This window comes from Thamnophis sirtalis, unplaced genomic scaffold (assembly GCF_051295495.1).
Source record: "Thamnophis sirtalis isolate CommonGarterSnake01/CBP01778 unplaced genomic scaffold, rThaSir2_p1.2 scaffold_13, whole genome shotgun sequence".
NCBI classification, from domain to species: domain Eukaryota; kingdom Metazoa; phylum Chordata; class Lepidosauria; order Squamata; family Natricidae; genus Thamnophis; species Thamnophis sirtalis.
In genome coordinates, this window is record NW_028261393.1 from 29,546,362 (window position 1) to 29,565,835 (window position 19,474).

Genomic DNA, 19,474 nt, shown 5'->3' on the forward strand with positions numbered 1-19,474 from the left:
GACGATATGGACGTGCAGTCTGGATGCTCTGAGACCGCAGCCAATACTTTTGCCACTGGGTGGTCCAATCGGACCTAAACCGTCCCAAAGAGACGGTGAACAGGAAGAATACGTCTTGCTGACCTTAGGGACGTGGGTAAAAAAAAAAAAGACATCTGGACTCCAACTCCCAGAATTCCACACAATAAAACTGCACCTTTCCAACAAGCTAAGTCAACAGCGAAGCTGGATTTCCTCAACAACCATGTGATTCACTTAATAACTGCAGTAATTTACTTAACAACCATGTCAAAAAGGTCTTAAAATCAGGCATGACTTATTTAACAACCACCTTGCTTAGCAACGGAATTGATCCCAATTGTGATTGTAAATTGAGAAATACCCGTAATGTCTCTGGCAGGTTCATACTGCCTAGCACAATTGAAAAATGTGGAATATTGCCTAATTTTATAGTCATGGGCCAAAAATGGAGCATGGGGGGAAAATGTTTTATTTAATTTCATAATAATTTATTAATAGAGCGCATCCAAATTTAAAACAAAAACAAGCCAGCAAAATAGCAAAAACAACCATGCAGTAAAAACTTTAAGAATAATCAAACAACCAGTAGCCACAAAAAGCAAATGTGAAGGAAATTGGTTCCAGCTAAAATATGGGACCCTGGAATAATCTCCAGGAATTGAAAACTTTCTGGTCAAAGCTGCTCTAATATAACTGACGGGGAAAAAAGGCCCACACAGGCAACAGCTTCCATGGCCCACTGATCACTAGCTACCGTAGCTTTGCAAATGCTGATAAAACTGATGTTGCTCCACCAATTGCAATTCCCAAAAATCTGCCAGCCTTGAAAAGCTTTTGCAGCCTCCAGTTTTTACAGTTCCTTTTGCAAGTCTCAATGGTGACTTCAGGATGTGGCCTCTCTAAGGAAACACAGTGGACATCTTGCCTGCAGCCCCTTGCTTCCTTTCTGGCGGTAGCGGGTCAAAGTGTCAGCCTCCAGTTCAATGTGAAAAGATCATATGTGAGCTCTCAAGCTGGTTTCCCCAATCTCTGTCTTAGGATCAAATACTATGAGGGATGATAAAAAGGAAATAAAAACAAATGAAAGCAGACGAAATCTACATCAGCTATCCTAATAAAATTATACAAATCACTATATTCCAAAGGAGACCATGAGTCCTTCCCTTGATAGTTTTAACCCCTGTCCAATGCATCTACTAGTACAACTCTGTATTTTAAAGATGCACGCTCTTCCACACCCCGAGGGATCCTGTCAATACCTCTCCTCCCCATGCCAACTATCAGCTTATAGAAGAAGCGGTGATCACAGAACTGTGTCAGATCAGCTGGCATTTGGGTTATGGCTGCTCCCCAAGGCAAAAGTCTGGCAAGCAACCCAAAGGCAGCATCCTTACATTCTTACGGCTGGCAATTGCCTGTTGCAGCCAGAGTAGCTCCATAGCCAGGTGCTTGCGGTAGTTCTGCAGGCCAGGCATCCCTCTGGGCATTTCCGGTGCTCTGGGGAAATGAGACTCTGGGGAAGAAAAGAACAAAATGGTCAGAAATAAGATTGTCTCTCTCTCCTCAAGCCAGGCAAGGCAACCGTCTATTTATACATAGACACACACACACACGCACAATCTGCTTCTGTAAAGTTGTTAGGAAGAAAATCGATGCTATCCAGGACTTGGATGTACAGATGTAGTAACTGCCTCCCAGTTTACCAAAGTCCAGGGTTTCTTCCAGAGCCTAACTTACCCTGGCTCATCCTGGGAGATTCCATCCCCAGAACTGTGCTGCTCCAATCAGATGAGGTGTTGCTGGGTTCCCCACCTTCCTCGTTTTCTCCTGGCAGGCTGCAGGCATTCCCAGAGTGAGCATCCACAGCTTGCTGTCCTACCTCACCGATCTTGGGTTCGGCTGTCACCTCAGCCAGTAGTCGGCTTGGAAACTGCATCTCAAAGTCACACATTTGTCTAGACTGTGATACCTCTTGAAAATATTGTGCATCCTGTTTTTGTGGCTTGTCAATTTTAACCTCTTCTCTGTTGAATTGCTTTATTGATTTCTTGGCAGACTGTAAATAAAACATAAAAATAAAATTCATTAATATAAAACAATAATATAAAATAAAAAGATTACCTTTAAAAAGAGAACGATCATTATGTACAGAGCAAGATATTTTCAAGTTGAATGTGCAGCTGCGTGTTGCACAGAGCACTGCACATCCTATTACACATCAAACAAAAAGCAAACATTTATTTATTTTTATTTTATTTTCAAAACAAACATACAAATCCTCCTTCTTTACATACTGTAGAAAGTGTATCAGTTGGTTACAAAAGGCTTTTGTGCATCTCTTCCACCGTCAAGTATAATTCATATTAACTCTAATATCTTAACTCAGATGTTTATACGTATTACCATCATCATACCTCCACTTTTATTTGACTATGGTTGTTTAAACTTCCTTCATCATAAAATATACCAAAATTTAATACATAACCACATACTGGCATTTCATTTACTTATTTATAAAATCCTCCATTAAAACTAAATTCTTATATCCTATTCTAGCTAAACATCCATAATATTTAATAACAAAATTTTCTAATCCTCTTTTCCAAATCACTGTTTACAATTTACATCAGTTTCCTTATATTATACCCATACATATATATATAATCATCATTATCCTTTATTTGACTATATCCTATATCATAACATTTCCCCCCAATAATCAAAACCTAGCCAAATCCTCAAGTCCTCGTGAGCTTTTTCATTCATATATTATCAAATGCAGATTATAGTGCATTATAAAAAAAGAAAACAGGGCAGACTGAAAAATAATTATCTAGATCAGGGGTCCCCAACCCCTAGCCCACTACCAGGCCATGGCATATTTGCAACAAGGCCACGAGCCACACTGGGCCAGCACACAGTTGAGCTATGTGTGCATTTGCATGTTTGCATGGCCCAGTTCCCCTCCCCTACCAACCAAGCCAGGCAGCCAAGCTGCAAAATTTGGGGACTGATGATTTAGATGGTTTTCATGCTTAAGGTAAAACTAGAACTCACTGATGCCTTAACTAGGCCTTTAATTCCCCTCTGGAGCAATTCAAAAAAGATTCGATACTCCCACTTCTGCTAAGAGTTGAGCCTATCAACAGGAATACCTTTGAGAGAAACGCTGGTCTTGGGAAGAAATGGCCAGTCCACTGGACCCAATCCAAGTCTCCTTCAATTTCCTTGATGATGCTCTCATACTTACTCCTTATGCTTTGAAGCCTTTTCCTGATCAGGTAACCCCTGACAACAGCCTAAAAGGGAACAAATTTTTAAAAGTACAATCACAGCTGCATAGAAATAACCAGTCCTGGCATACAGTAGAACAAGGCAGCACAGATCGAGTTTTTCCAATATTACAGGAGCTGATAGGGAGACATTTAACAGATGGTTTTTCTCCCTCACATCTTGTTCATCCAGCTGCCCTTTGACAGGGGAGTGAGGGCAAGGAGGAAGTCAGCACTTACCTGTGCCCATTCCAATTGCAGGAAATACAGAGGACGAGGAAGGAAGCCCAGAACCCATTATCTGAACCTTTTAACTCCTCACAGTTTCTACTACAAGTAGTCCTTGACTTACAATCACAATTGACCCCCCTCAAATCCCCACTGCTAAGCAAGACAGTCGTACAATGAGTTTTGCCCCATTTTACAACCTTCCTTGCTCCCCTTGTTAAGTGAATCACTGGTTGTTAGTTTGTTAAGTGAATCTGGCTCCCCTGTTGACTTTGCTTGTCAGAAGGTCGCAAAAGGGGATCACGTGACCCCAGGACGCTACAACCCTCATACACACCGGTTGCCAAGCGACTGAACTTTCATCACATGACCATGAGAGTGCCGCAGCCATCGTAACTCTGAAAAACGGCCATAAGTCATTTTTTCAATGCTATTGTATCTTCGGTCACTAAATGAATGGTTATAAGTCCAGAACTGCCTGTGCTGAAACAAAGACCTTCCCCAGAAGAGTTCCTTCAAATCCCGGGGCAAAGTAGCAGAGGCCAAGAGGCCACCTTCTTTTCCACCCCGGGGACTCGTAGGCGCGGTCAGGGGCGGGCGCTGCTCTCCGAGCCTCTGTCTCCCGGGCCAAGGGCTGGAGGGACGCGGGGAGGGGGCGGCACCGAGGGCCCCGCCGTAAGAACCAACGCGGCCCTCCCGGCGCCACACAGCGCTGCCTTTCGCTCGGAGCTCCTCGGCAACCCCCCCTCTCTCTCGACGGCTCTGAGGCGGCTTCGAAACACCGCTTTACCCTGGTCCGAGGCGGCCCTTCCGGGGTTTCTGCCCACCGACCCCCTCCTCCGCTTCGACCCACCTGCAGCCGCACCACCGCCGCCGCCTCCCTCATCCCGCTGCGAGCAACGGCGACCGCGCCCCCTGATGACGTCAGCAAAGAACGCCTCGCGCCACCCCACGGCCAGAGGCTGTTTGCGGGGGGGGGGGGGTCCGCTTTCCAGCTGCGTTGAGTTCCAGGTCCCATCATTCCCAGCGGGGCGTCCACAGAAAAACTGTTTGCCCAACCCAACCCCCGATTGGCCAGGTTCTTTGGGCTAAAACGGGGGAGCGTGAGGGGTCGATCCCCTCAGTCAGGTGGGCGACGGGTTGTCGGCTGCGTTTGACGTCTTCACTGCGCGACGTCCCGCCAGAAGGCCGAGGCTGTTTGGGTAAGGTGACCAGATTTTCAGATTGGTAAAGAGGGACACCATTGACCGGGGGGGGGGGGGCGCCGTCCTCCCCTCCATCATTCCCCCTCCTCCCAGAGCACCACCGGAAACATGCCAACCTCAATACGGATGCAAAGGCGTCACATTGCCGCTACCCATGTTCACGAGGCGCCGGGCATTGCAGGGCGCAGAGGAAGCCAGCAGACAGACGGGAGACTTGGGGAGGGGGGAAGGAAGAGATCCCGTCCAGGGTAAAAAGAGGGAAAAGCGGAGAGCCTACCCTGGATGGGATCTCTTCCTCCCTCTCCCCCCCCCCCGGTCTCCCGTCTGTCTGCTGGATTCCTCTGCGCCCTGCGATGCCCGTCTGGGTTGGCTTCCTTGGACACTCAGCTGCCACCCCCACCCCCACCTTCCCTCCGACCAACTGTCAGTTTATTCTTTCTGCACGTGAAAGCGCTTTAGTCAGTGGAGTGTGTGCTGGGAGGAATCTCTCTTCTCCTCCCTGCACGGACCCCACGGACCCCAATTCCACTTATGGCCTCAGGTCTATTTACCAATTAGAGGGTCTGGAATTGATCGTTGCCAGTTGGGGGGCGCAGAGGAAGCCAGCAGACAGACGGGAGACTTGGGGAGCGGGGAAGGAAGAGATCCCATCCAGGGTAAAAAGAGGGAAAAGCGGAGAGCCTACCCTGGATGGGATCTCTTCCTCCCTCTCCCCCCCCCCCGTCTCCCGTCTGTCTGCTGGATTCCTCTGCGCCCTGCGATGCCCGTCTGGGTTGGCTTCCTTGGACACTCAGCTGCCACCCCCACCTTCCCTCCGACCAACTGTCAGTTTATTCTTTCTGCACGTGAAAGCGCTTTAGTCAGTGGAGTGTGTGCTGGGAGGAATCTCTCTTCTCCCTGCACGGACCCTACGGTGCCTGCATCAGAGCTCGGGCGGGATTCAGGTGAAGGAAAGGACTTTTCTTTTGCCGGCATCAGAGCTCGGGCGAGCAAAAGCAAGTATTTTAATCAGTGGGCTATGCGCAGGAACGAATATATCCCCTCCTCCCTGCACGCATCCACTGAATAAAGTGCTTCCTCTGGCCCGCCTGATCTCTGCTGCGGGCGAAAGGGAGCTGGGAGGACAGGAGATTCCTCCCTCCACGTGAAAGCGCTTTAGTCAGTGGAGTTCGTGCTGGGAGGAATCTCTCTTCTCCTCCCTGCACGGACCCCACGGACCCCAATTCCACTTATGGCCTCAGGTCTATTTACCAGTTAGAGGGTCTGGAATTGATCGTTGCCAGTTGGGGGGCGCAGAGGAACCCAGCAGACAGACGGGAGACCGGGGGAGGGGGAAAGGAAGAGATCCCATCCAGGGTAAAAAGAGGGAAAAGCGGAGAGCCTACCCTGGACGGGATCTCTTCCTCCCCCATCCCCCGGTCTCCCGTCTGTCTGCTGAGTTCCTCTGTGCCCTGCGATGCCTGGGGCCTCGTGAACATGGGTGGTGGCGATGTGACGCCTTTGCAGGTGCCTCAGTTGATCGTGGGCGGATCTCAATTGATGAGGAACTCAATAATGCTGGCACATAAAGCTTTTTCCCCCCCTCGGAAACTGAAGCTCGTTTAAAGAAAAAGGGAAGGGCGGGCAGCTTCACGTGAGTAACTCCGGCAGTGGGAATCGGGAGGCTTTGGGTGGGCGGCGGCGCTTCCCTTGCAAATGGGGATCAGCGCACTCGCCGCCTCCCCCTCCCCCGGGAGGAGCTCTGCAGCGGGACAGACGAATGGAGGGGGAGATCACCCCTTCCTTCTCCGAGCCCCCAAACCCCGTCTTCCCTGGCCTGCACCCCTGCGCCCAGGCTCCTTTGGGTTTGGGGCTAATCCGAATGGGTGGAGCAGGGGATCCCCAGGGCGGAGGCCTCCCGGTGCAACGGTCTTCCGCAGCTCCGGAGCTAACCTTCGCCTTCCCGCCCAGGATTGCAAGGCTGGAGGCCTCGGCAGCAGCCACCCCCACCCCCAGCCGGCCAACCCTCGCCCGTACCATGAGTTTACCGGCCAGGTATCCATTGAGCTGGAGGGCAGTCTCGCTGCTTTCCCCGGGCTCGGCTCCATTTCCTCCCCACCCATTTTCGCTCCCTCGACTGAGGCCTTCGCCCCGCCCAAACCTACCTGCCAGCGGACCCTTGCTACGAACCTCCGCAAGGAGAACCGATACACGTGGCCGCCTCTTTTCCCTTCTGCGGCCACTTCCAGCCTGCCTTCTCACATGCTGGTCAAGCGCTTCCCGCCCGTCCTTCGCTTTGGGGATCCTTCGCTTGCTCTCTTCGGCGCGCTTTGCATTTTAGCCCTCACTTCTCATCTCTGCCTCCCCGGATCAGCTGCGCCCTCGCTTCCCCCACCCGCCAACGATCATCCCAGAGGCTGCAAGCAGAGACTAAAGGAAGACCGCATTTCAGTTAGCGCACCTCGGAGTCACCGATGCCGGCTTCCCCGCTGCGACTGGCGGGAACAGCAATGAAAGCTCGGGCTTCACTCCTCCGTCTGGGACTGCGGCTAACAGGGACGGCCAAGCGCTTTCCTCAAAAACCCCGCCTTCCACACACACCCGGCTTCCAAAATCCGGGGAGTTGCGGGGAGGGACGATCTTCTTCCCCTCTCTCAGGTTGCCCGGTTCCCCCCCCCCCAGTTCCTCTCATGAGTAGCTCGCAAGGGAAGGCCTTCCCTTCCCTTGCTAAAGGCCACCGCCGCCCACCCGAAGCAGCGAAGCCTCCCGATTCCCACCGGCACCGGAGTTACTCACCAGGGCAGTGCAGCAAAAACAAACAGCGAAGGCGAAATGAAATGGAGACTCGTGAGAGTCACAACTCGCGCGGCGTGCTTAAGCGGACTCCAGCCAATCAGTGAGCTGGCTGGGATGGAAAATTTTAAGCACCCTCGTGCGTGCTTAAAGTTTTCCATCCTAGCCAGCTCACTGATTGGCTGGAGTCCAGGCCAATTAAATCAGTGAGCGGCAGGCTGGGCTGGCTTAAATTTGTAGGTAGCATAGAACAGAACGATGAGCCAGCCCAGCAGCTGATGGGCGGGAGCTGCGAGCGCCAAAAAAAGCGTGCCTTTTTAAAAAGCGGGCGGGACGCGGGAAAATGTATCAAAAAGCGGGGGTGTCCCGCCAAAAGCGAGACGTCTGGTCACCTTATGTTTGGGGGGACTTTGAGCGCCAGGCTTCCCCCGCCAGCAACGCTCCAACGCCTGCCGATCCCTTCGTGTCCCGTTCCCCACCCCACCCCCTGTCGGCGTTCCTAGCCATGAAAATAAAGAAATGATCAAAAAAAGCTTCATTTTGCAATGGCTGGGGAACTGTGGCCCCTTTTGACTTGTGGACTTCAACTCCCAGGATTCCCTCATCAGCATAGCTGCCTCAGGAACTCTGGGAGTTCAAGTCCACAAGTTCTACCCCACACCTTTCCTACAGGAAGATCTCAAAATGAGCAGCACCCTCCCGTTTAATCAAAGTAATCAAAACCAGAGAGCGTCATTTCAAATATGTTTTTTCTTTTATGACCAAGAGTCATGGCTTCACCACTCTCAGCACTACATTGATGGCTCACAGGAACCAGAGTCTGCAGCTGGAAGTGAACTAAATTGCTTACAAAGGAATAAACCGCCCCCAATTCCAGCAACAGAGAAAGCCTTCTGGAAATAGGCTAATAGAATATCCAAGTAGTTTTGGGGATGGAATTCCCTGCTTCCCCACTGCTGAGCAGGTCTCTCCATTTGTTTGTGAGTCAACCTCTGTGACAAGCAAACCAAGCAGCTCAGCCTGCTCCTTCTCCTGCACATCCCCAGCCAGGGAGATTTGGGGGAGGGGTATGGGTGGGGTGCAGTGATAATTATGTTCTCAAGAATCGTCTCAGCACAAAATGTTCCCCAGTCGCTTTCACGTTTGATGATGTTGGAATTCATCTGTTGCCCACATCTATAAATCCAAGTGAAAAAGGAGGAATATAAAAGTATCATCATGAATAATGAGAGCTTTTTCCAAACTCCCCCCAAAGCAATTGTCCCACCTCTAATAAAGTAATTGTGTTCTTGGAAAGAATAATATATAGCTCTCAGACCAAGGCCATGTGCAGAGCAGGCACAGGAAGCAGGAGATCAAACTCATGTAGCATTACAAAAACAAAACTATTTAAAATTAGAGGTGCCCAGCTCACACAGCAGGAGGAGAGAGAATGCAGGGCCGTCATCGCTGCTGTGTCTGCTGCTCATCCCAAACTTCCAGAGAGGTTTGTCAGTTATGGAACCTGGAGCAACACTGCAAGGGGAAGGAAACCAAAAGCCGCCTCCTCTTGCCACACCTGAGCAAAAGAAGGTATCTCAACTCGGGGTGCCAATGTGGAAGATCAGCATCCTGGCCAGTCCCTCTCCTTTGCCTTCCTTCTTCCTTTGTTTTTCGGTAGCCATGCAGAACACACTTTTTTTCCTTGAGCTTTCTGCCTCCTGCGATCTCCAGTCCTGCTGCTTATGTGTCTCTATGTCTTTCCATCCAGCAGCCCCTAACCTTTTTATAGCACAATTCAGAAGTAGTTGCCTGCCAGACATCCTTGTAGGGCATCTTTCTTCAGGCCTCATCAGAAGGGGGCCGGCCTGGCCCTTCCCGATGCCTCTTTTAGGCATTGGGCGCTTCTTCCACATCAGGATTTTCAGCCAGGTGAAGCTTTTGTCTAAGGTAAAGAGTTAAGAAATGAGTAGGAGGAGACGGAGAGCAACCATTTCTCCGGGCTTCTATAGTTCGGATAGACCAGCTGCCTGAAGTTTTGGACTTCAGCTCCTATCCATCTCAGTCCAAATGACCAACGGCAAGGAATCCTGGCTAATCTTCATGCATGATTGCATCCGGGTGAAAAAAGCCAAGATGGCAGCCACAATGAAAGTCCCACCCTTTTTTACAGGTGCAAATACATGTAAACAAAAGAGCAAGGCTTTGATTGCGTAGCTACAGTCCTTGTCTTGACTAATGTTTCTTAACTTTGTCAACTTTTAAGATGGGCGCACCTCAACAGACTTGCTGGCTGGGGAATTCTGGGAGATGAAGTCCACCATCTTAAAGTTGCCAAAGTTGAAAAACGCTGATCTTGCCTTCTTTGACCCTCATCCACCCAGGGACATCTTTGCCATTGGTTCATCCTATGAAGTATAATATTGTTATGAACATCAGCCATGCTGACTTAGTTTAGATTGCAGCTCTCTATTGAATCTGCAAGATGTAACATGAACATTGAGGAACCTGGAAGTGTAACCCACACCAACCCTGTCTACTTGGAACATCTGTTAAGACTGCTGGCTTGGATTTGGGAGTACCAAGCAACATAGACGTGGCTCATGGAATAATTGCACACTGACAGTTCTCAAGATCAGTCTGTGAGCTTTATGACCGAATGTGGATTTATGCAAGGTGCAAAATTTAGCACTCCCGTAATTTAGCACAGGTTGGCTCTCGTAACAATTGAGTGGGTAGTTTCACATGAGCCACCCAAGGTCATTTTAGCCTGGATTGCAATGTTTTGGTTACCAAACTTCTAAGATAAATTAGCATTTTTGTCCACAGGTTGTTGATGGGAGAAAGGAGCTCACTTGTAATACATGTACTCCACAATTTAGAACTGGTTGCATAGCAACTATTGAAAGGTACAAAAACCCACATTCAGAGGTCCAATGGCCATGTCCCTATCTGCAGTCACATGGTTGCATGTTGGATGCTCAGCAATCAGCCTGTATTTATGGCTGTTTGCAGGGTCATATGATCATGATTTATGGTGTTTTATGGATGTAAATACCAGTTTGTGGACAATGGGTACTCTTAACAAGCACAGCATCTACTTAGCAACCGCTTCAAAAAATGTTGTAAAATCAAGGCGATCCTATGGGTGTCTCAAGTTATGACCATCATGACATATGGAAATTCCAGGCTCCATTAAGGTGTTAAGTCAAGCACTACATGTACTTTGTACAAGTTACCCAATGGCAGAGATACTGTATTAGATTATCTTAATTAGAGTTGTTGTAGACAAGAGATTGGCTGTCCCTTGGACTCAGGTGTCCAGGACAAAGCACAATGAAGTCCTATACACAAGATACCACCATCCCCATGGACACCCATACACTGCCTCCCCATAGGCCACAGTGTTCTCTGAAATGGCACCCCATTCACATCCTTCTTCCTTTCCCACCTCCGGACCAATTTGCCAGGAGAACCCCATTGGGCCCTACAAAAAGGATACATGGAATTGCTGAGTTCTTCCAGCTGCAGAAACAAATGGGGGTGGGGGGGAAAGCATTATGAACATATGCAAGAGACACAACCCCAGAAGCCTTGTCCAAGATCACGTCACGCCAGGTGCAGGAACGGGCATTGGGGAAGCTGCCCAACTACCCTTCCAAGAGCTTAATTTAAACAAGGAAACAAGATAAAGATATGGGGTAGCCAGGCTAGGTTTAGAGTGACCAGAATTAACTAGAGAGGAGATGCAACCTCATCCCAGTGCCCATTTCACTCCATCTCTGGAGGCCTCGAGAAGGGCCCATCTGCAGGGCCGGTCTAAGCCCCCCATCCTCAGCCAGACTAACCTGGGGCACGTTCAGTGTGTTGTGGGAGCCCAGTCAGTCTCATCACACCCCACTTGTTCTGGCCAAAGATACAAACGCACAGCCTTGTCTCTGGGCTCTCCCTGCCTCCTCCTGCTCTGCCTCAAAGGGAGCCATTTGAACTTTGCTTTAGCTTCATTTCATTGAAGATTGCATTTCTCTCACATGGGCAGTGCGGGAGGCAGGTCCCCTCCTTCCAGCCCCTGTCTTGCTATGGCTCCCACCACCATTTCATCCTGAGCTGCTGGATCCATGCAACAGTGAACCAAACTTTGTTTTAATGGGTTGCATTCCTCCTAAAGGACAAAATACCAAGCCAACTTCAGTCTAGGGATGTGATGGAAGGGAGCGAGGAGGTGGGTCCCCAGGAGGCAGGGTTGCATCCCAGGGAGGAAGAGCCAACTCAGCCCAGGTATCCTGTGTGAGAAAGAGGGTGAAGACAGCGCCTCCCTAAGAGTTCTCAGATTAGATGATAGATGCCGATAGCAGAGTCCCTTCCGAGTCTGGCAAGATTGATGTAAAGTCCAAAACCAGGAACGGCATGTGGCATTCTCCCAACCTGAGTTCTTTATTGAATTCTATTTATTGATTCTATGGATGGAATCTTGCCAGACCGAGGACTCTGCAAGCCATCAGCCTTTGCTCTGTGAAGGGAGGGGCTGTCTTTACCCTCTTTCTCTCACACAGGATATCCAGACTGCCTCTTCCTCCTCTGGAATGCGCTCCCTCATCCTGGGAATCCACCCTCTGGGAATCCACCTCCACACAATATTTTATCAGAGGCGGGTCTTCTGAGCCTTTTGCCCCACTCCCGTTCCTGCAGCAGGCTAAGCTGTCTTTTATCTGGTTGCTATCATGGCTATTTGCTGAGGTCGTTTCCCCATCCCATTATATCTCCTCATCGGGGAACAGGACTTTTCCCCACTTATGTGTTATCTCGAGGCTCAAGGCATCTCTCTCCTCTGGAGTACACCCCCCCCCTCCAGCCTGGGCATCCTGCCCACTACTTCCCATCATAAGGCTTGATTTTGGACAAACCCGGCCTATAAGTCACCACCAATTTAATAGCTCAGAGAAGGCAAGTCCAGGACCCAGAAGGAAGTGGTGGCTTGCTTTCCCCCAGGTGCGTTGCTGGTGGGGTTTCCTGGGTCGATTGGTTCTCTCTAGGCTGGAAAGGAACTAGGAAATGCTCATGCAAACAAGAGACTCCCAACCCTTCCACCTATCCAGGAAAGTATCTCCTTTCATTTCAAATTGCTCTCCCCATCAAGCCCAGCGGCATCCTGAACCATGCAACTTATTTTAGTCCCTAGCCAAAGAAAGGGGGAGGACAGGAAAGGGAGGGATGTCCTCTGAAGAGGAGAAGGAGGCCGTTGCTTGGGACCCTCACATTGGTCAACAGCTGGTCCAGATTCCTGTCAGCCACAGTTTTCTTCTGATCTTCCACAAGTTCCTCCACGTAGACATCCAGGCTGAAGTGCAGGCGGGCAAGTTTCTCCTGCATCTCCCGCACATGTTCCAGCTGCTCAAAGGAACATTCTCTGCCTGCAGGCCCAGCAGAGGACAGGGGTGCAGAGGACAGGTGAGCCAAAGAGAGAGAAAAGAAAGAAAAGGTGAACTCTGCCGGCCTTATCAAAAAGGCTCTAATGGCAGCGGCAGCAGCATTGATTAATGTTTCCAGCAACTAGGAGTTCCTCTGATTAATCTTTCTAGTCCTTGAGGGAAGAAAGAAAGCTCTGTACAGCCTGATAAGAGAACTGGTCTGGGGACCCTGACTTAGTTACTTGCAATCTTCTTTATGCCTCGTTAGGATGCAAAAACCTCCTGAATATGAGGATACGCATTAACAAGATCATACTAATGATATTATGGGATGCTATAGAAGATTACATGCTACCTACTAAAGGTACTGAGCATGTCGTGGCACGACAAAACCGCGAAGCCCTTATCCACGGAGACATAAGCGCATCGCTAAAGCCGCGACGTCATCACCGCACATCATCACCGCTGCGACAACAGCGCGGCAACAGAAGGGCGCTTTAAAACGGCGCCGCGGCAAAAAGCCGATTTCAATTAAGGTAAGCGTTAGGATTAGGTTTAGGGGTTTGTTTTAGGGTTAGGGTTAGGGTTAGGTTTAGGGTACTGAGTGCTTGGGAATGCGCGGATTTGCCCTCCGCGATTATGTCATCGCGGTAGAGTCGCGGTTTTCCTTAGCGCTTCGAACGGCGCGAATTAGTCTTCGCGCTTATGTCTCCGCGGATAAGGGCTTCGCGGATTTGTGGTGGAACCGAGCATGTGTGCTGCATCAGAGATGTCTCCAATGATGCTAACCCAATTAAAAAAAAACTCGTTCTGAACCCAGTAAGTTTGAACTGTATACAAAGTGATTTTCTACTTTTCTAAGCTGCTCCTCTCCTCTCTTGGGTGAGGTGCCTCTTCCTACTTAATTAAGACATTTATTAATCTACTTTTCTGGCTTGGGTTCTATTTGGACAAGGTGCTCTGGGCTAATGGATCTGCCAGCATTTATAGCTAACAGTGTGATAGTCCTACCCAACTCAACAATCACCTCCAGACCAGGCACTGTGTGTTAAACAGATCATCACAATTTCTTCCAAATTGAAAGCATCACAGATGGTAAAAACACAAATGATATCAATTATTGGAGTCCTTAGAACAGTGATTCTCAACTTTGACAGCTTGAAGATATGTGGTCTAACTCTCTGAATTCCCCCACCAGCATAGTTGCCAAGGTTTAGAAATGCTGACTTAGGAGCACAAAACTAAAGTATCAAAGAAACATAAGCCTTGCACTTAACTGACATTTCATTTCTGCTGCCCCCTCAACATTGGAGCTTATATACACGTCCATATATAATCCATATGTAAGTTGCTAAGGAAAACTTCTCTGCAGTAGTGGGTTGCAGGTGGTACGCGCTGGTACGGGCATACCGGAGCCTGCCCGAAGCACCACGTACCGTTCCGGTACAGTGCTCCAGAGGGCCCACCCGCCCGCCCGAGCTCCTTACCTGTCCTTTAAGCCTTCAAAGCTTCTGTGCATGAACATGGTGTATACAGCGCCTCCACGACGCTCCGCCGAGCAGCTGGAGCATTGCAGAGGCTTGTGGAGGCATCACTGGCAGGTACGCCACATGCGCGTGCCACACGCATTTGTACGCAAATTGCACACGTCCATGTGGGCGACACCAGGCCCGTTCCAGCCATACTGGTTGTAATAGGATCCGGAACCCACCACTGCTTCTCTGCCACATCTTGTGAGGGAAATCAAAAGAGTTGATACTGGGACAACTTTTTTATCCCTACCAAGTCTGAGGAACGTTAACTGTTGCAGCAAGAGAACTATTAGAAAGACAGGACAACCTTCTTCCATGTAGACAAGTTTGTTAACGATGGAGCCCTTTGAGATAGAAATGCACCTAGCCAAGGTTTGGGGCATCGGTAGCCAGGGACTGACAAGCAGATGCAAGATTTAACGTAAGAGAGGTAAGAGATGTCCCAAAGCTAATGAATTCTGGACAAAAATTCAAAAATGGTTGGAGGAAGTAACGGAACAAAAAATTGACATGAAGCGTGATCTGTTTCTTTTGGGAATAATAAAAGGAAATATAAGCAAAGGAATTAAATATATTACGCCTCATATAATTACCACAGCCAGAATCTCATTCATTCTCAAAACTGGAAAGAAAAAAACATCCCCTGAAACAAAGAGATCATAAAAAGGTGCTAGAATGCGTGGAAATAGATAAATTAATGATGGAACTAATGGATAGAGAGGAAAGAGAGTATTATAAGATATGGAATAGGTGATATGATTGGCTTGAAAAGAGATGTAAAGTTAATGCAAAAAAGAATACCGATAGCGGAAAGCTGTAAAAGTGTAATTGTGATTTTATTCTTTAAAAATGCTGAATAAAAATGATATTTACAAAAAGAGAGAGAGAGAGAAGAGAATTGGTAGGGGAGAAACTAAGGAGGGGGAGAAAATTGATTATCCATTTAATTCATCTCTGATTTCACAAATGGCTAAGAGCCTTTTTTAACCAGTTAGACGAGATTAGTGATAATTTAGGATTTAAACCCGCCTCCTCTCTCTCTGTCCAGCACAACACAATCTAGAGATATTCCAGCATCAAAGACATTACCAAAAGCTTGCAGCTTCCCTGAATGGAAATCATTCAGCAGGTTAAGGAGACCCCCTTCCATTTCATACACATCAGAGACGTCGGTCAGGAAGGAATGCTGCAGGGGGGTGCCCACCACAGACCCCGCATTGCCCCCAAGCTGGGGAACTCGTGACGTCTCCTTGCTTGCTCTGCAACAGAAAATAAGGAAAGGTGAAATCTGGGGTGATAATGGCAGGAAGCCAGCCATCCTTCAAGAGAAAAGCAGGTTCTCCCCCACAGATTGGCCAAGCAGCCAGCTGGTTGGCACAACAGCTCTTCTCCCCTGCAGAAAAGGCTTTGGCATTGCCCGAAGGGTGATCTGCAAGGAGTGGCATTTTGGCTGCCCTTTAAATAGCTGCTAATGGGGTGTTTTATACTTCTGGCTGAGCCTCTTCTTCCCACCTGCTCTCCTACAACTCTGCAGCATAAATGTGGTGCTCCCTCAAGATACTTATATATCTGCATTTGCACAAACGGAGGCTTGGCTGATTATAACTCTGAATAGCTTTTTGTTCCCTGCACTGTGCAAACTCAGAAAGGAAGCTAGCTTGGTGGCCACATCAAGCATGTTGTGTGAATACAGCTGGACCCGACTGCACTGTTCCCTCTAAGCTGCGCGGCTGCGCACATGGCAAGAAAACCCCGCGCAGCAGTTTCTAACTGCCGCGCAGAGATTTCTTTCAAAGCAAACGTGGGGAAGTCCTTTGCAGGCGGCTAGAACTGGCCGCCCGCAAAGGACCTCTCCAGACTTGTTTCAGCGGCAGCTCTCAGCCTACGGCGGCAGCGTCACACAGGCTGTGGAAGGAGGGGGAGGAACTCTCGGGTTGCCCGAAGGGCTTTGCAGGAAGAAACGCGGCTTGAGGCGCAAGGACGGTCCTGGCTGTGGGGCGCAGGCCCGGTAAAAGCCTCTCTTTGGTTCCCTCCTTCTCCTCCTTCCACAGCCTCCGTGACGCTGCCACCGTAGGCTGAGAGCTGCCGCTACTGCTGCTGCACAGCTGAGGGAGGGAGAGCGAAAGCAGAGGCAGCCTCAAATTTAATTTAAATTCTTTAAAAGAATTTTTGGATTTCTCCTCACCAAACCTTTAAGACTGAAAGTTTTTCCTAACATGAACTTGAGCTAATATACTTAATATGAGAAAGGTGCAGCAATTAACACTGCTTTTTAAAAAGAACAATATTTCTCAATTGTTTATCTGTATGAAGTCTGCCTATCTTAAGTTCCTACTATACAAAAGGTATTACCTTCTAAGGCAACCTGTATACAATACATTAGTGGCCAATGTTACATTGCTCCTAATGACAAAATTAGAGCTGTGTTAAGCCTATGAAAAAAGACCCCCAAATCCCAAATGAATAAATCATTATTAAGACCCAATGAAAAAATTACAAAAATTATGCATAAACTTTCATGTTCCCCAAATTTCCAATCCAAAACTTAACCCAGATTCTTCAGACATAGATTTGTAATTCAGAGTCAGACTCGATTATTAGAATGAATGCATTAATCAGGGGTGAATAATGTTGGTGAAATCTCATCTAACCTTCCATAATAATAACATACATACACAAATAGCTGACAGCCACATCTCTGAAACACTATTAAATCTGAACTAAATGTTTATCTAGAACTCAAATAAATAGCTGCTTTTTGGTTTTATTTTTTTTAATATTTATCAGTCTCTCTTTTATTCCATACTTCTGGTTGAAAGACTATTCTATGTCATGCTAAACAAATGCATATTCTAGTGGCGGTGGGGGCTCGTTGGCATCTTCAGCAGCAGCCCTGCCTCCTGTGAAAAAAACCGAAGATGGAGCAGATCCACGCAGATGACATTGCTGCAACATGACTGGAGGAGAAATTCTGGGAGTTGAAGTCAGCAAGGCTTAAAGCTGTCAGGTTTGAAAACCCCTGGGGTTTTTTTTCCTAAAGGGTTAGGGGTGCAAAGGTCTTGTAACTTGACAGCTTTAAGACTTGCGTGCTTCAATGCCAGAATTTCTGAGCCAATATTTTGGTTGCTAAGCAGGACCGTTGTTAAGTGATACTGATATTATATAACACTTTTAATTAAGCGGGTACCTTGAATAAACATAACTTTGAGTTTCAAATAACACTGATTTCGTTGTTGTCTTAGGTGACATCTGTGAAAAAAATTCAGGTGCTCAGGCATGAAAATATGCCGCTCAAACACTATACTTTTCTGCTCACACTGAAAAAAAATTAGAGGGAACATTGCCCGACTGGCCCTATTAAAGAGTTTCCTTTTAATGAATTGTGGTTGTGTAATGCTAGGAGGATGTGAAAGAACTATCTTAACCGAGGGACCCCATCAAAGACCCTTGACTCGAACCCACCACTGCAGGATGAGCTTTCTAACCCCCGATCACTCAGTGAGATCCAGAGTAGATTATGCTGGCATCCTCATCACTAAGACAAGAACTCAAGTGTGAGTCACAAAACATTTTAAAATGCAAACGAAGCCCCTTCGGGCATCACAAACACTTATATGAGGAAAGATCATATAAGAGCTTGTGGGCTAAGCTCTGTTTCATAAATAACATCTCCCCCAAGTCAAGGTTGTCTCCTGGTGACTTCATCAGCCTGACTAGGAAGTTTTCTTAGCGGCAAGACTGGAGCACTTTTTTTATTGGCTTCTGAAAGGTTTTTGCCAACTCTGAAGTTTCCTCCCAGCCCCGACCCTGCTACTTTTCCAAGCTCAAATTCCTCCCACACGCTGCCCACAGTTGAAACAGTTCTAATACTGTTTCTTATTACTGATTTTTTTAAAATAGTCAAATGCTTTTCCCTGTTGCCTTTTGTTATTATTTTTATTTGCTAGGGTTGGTTCAAATGCTTTATGATGCTCTGAGACAGCTTCTGACATGGGCTGGAGCGGCGACAGAAAATAAACAAATCTCCCATCCGTGTGAGATTCAGATTCTACCTACTCTTCCCGAAAATGCTGCCAGAACACCAGCACCTGCCCTGTGCCCTTAGGCCTGGCCCTTGCAGGCCCACTCTGCCCTGCCCTCATGCTGACCTCTTAAACTTGGCTCTTGGCCTTGGAGACGGGAGGTGTGGCGTCCCCAGCGAGAAAGAGGCACTCTTGCTGGCCGGGCCAGGCAGCTTGCGCAGCGCACTTGCAGGCACCGGTTGGCTGAGGTGAGCCTTGGGGCTCTTCTTCTTCCTCTCCTCCATCGTGGGGTCTCTCTCTCTGCCACCCAACCTGCAAGAGAAGAGCAAGCAAAATGGAGGAGGCCACGCAAAAGTTACCGAGTGATGACTTTGGAAATCCCTGCATTGAATTCCATACTGGAGGAAAGTCTCACAAGATCCCAGAACAGAAGGACAAAGAGGACAAGGAACGTTGTCTAAAGTCCACACTGGCAACCGCTTCTGGACTTTTTGCTCAAAAACAAAAACATTGAAACTTTGATTTTAGGTTTTGATGAATAGAATGACTTTGTTGTTATAGAAAGGGTTTGAAATATTTAGAAATGTACAACAAAAAGATTGAAGATAATTTTTTTTAATGTTACTGCATTGAAAAAAGTTGGGAAAAGTCACTACTTTTTTGCCTTTCTCTTTTCACCTCTTTTTTTCCTCCTTTGACCTCCTTGACCTAACAAACTTTAATAAAATTTGAAAAGAAGAGGGAAGTCCACTCATGTTGACTTCATGTCCACTCATCTCTCTCTCTCCCCCCCTCCCTCTCTCTCTCTCTTCCCCCCCCCCCCGTCCCCTGAGCTCCAGCTGGCAGGGGCAGAAAAACACAGCCAGCCACCCCGTGACAGTCCGGCCAGGCCTCCCTGCCGCCCTCCGCCCCGGGATTCGCCCACGGCACCGCCCGCCAGACCTGCGCGGCATCCGGGGCGCGCTTGTCGGGCGAGGGCAGCGTAGGCGGGGCGCGGACGGAACGGACGAAGCCTCTCCCCCCCCCCCCCACAGC

The 19,474-nt window shown here is 48.3% G+C and overlaps 2 protein-coding genes across 5 annotated transcripts; both read right to left on the minus strand.

Moving 5' to 3' along the window:
• Positions 1 to 467: 467 nt before the first annotated feature.
• IQCC (IQ motif containing C) lies at positions 468 to 4,538 on the minus strand. 2 transcript variants are annotated; one of them, XM_014057661.2, is made up of 5 exons: positions 4,375 to 4,538; positions 3,177 to 3,320; positions 1,759 to 2,077; positions 1,416 to 1,534; positions 468 to 1,068 (listed from the first exon to the last, which is right to left on the minus strand). In XM_014057661.2, the coding sequence occupies exons 1-5, from the start codon at positions 4,405 to 4,407 to the stop codon at positions 1,030 to 1,032; spliced, it is 654 nt and encodes a 217-aa protein (XP_013913136.1). In that variant the 5' UTR covers positions 4,408 to 4,538; the 3' UTR covers positions 468 to 1,029. The 2 variants fall into 2 exon arrangements, with proteins under 2 accessions (XP_013913136.1, XP_087584097.1); XM_087727971.1 differs by lacking the exon at positions 4,375 to 4,538 and adding an exon at positions 3,859 to 4,072.
• Positions 4,539 to 8,230: 3,692 nt separating this feature from the next.
• Positions 8,231 to 19,469, minus strand: CCDC28B (coiled-coil domain containing 28B). Of its 3 annotated transcripts, XM_087727972.1 has the most exons (7): positions 19,382 to 19,465; positions 18,566 to 18,751; positions 15,507 to 15,676; positions 12,734 to 12,888; positions 10,980 to 11,002; positions 9,260 to 9,422; positions 8,231 to 8,674 (listed from the first exon to the last, which is right to left on the minus strand). In XM_087727972.1, exons 1-6 carry the CDS (start codon positions 19,390 to 19,392, stop codon positions 9,368 to 9,370), a joined length of 600 nt encoding a protein of 199 aa, XP_087584098.1. In that variant the 5' UTR covers positions 19,393 to 19,465; the 3' UTR covers positions 8,231 to 8,674; positions 9,260 to 9,367. The 3 variants fall into 3 exon arrangements, with proteins under 3 accessions (XP_087584098.1, XP_087584099.1, XP_087584100.1); XM_087727973.1 differs by lacking the exons at positions 8,231 to 8,674; positions 10,980 to 11,002 and having other exon boundaries at positions 19,382 to 19,469; XM_087727974.1 differs by lacking the exons at positions 8,231 to 8,674; positions 9,260 to 9,422 and having other exon boundaries at positions 10,980 to 11,142; positions 19,382 to 19,469.
• Between the last annotated feature and the right edge of the window lie 5 nt (positions 19,470 to 19,474).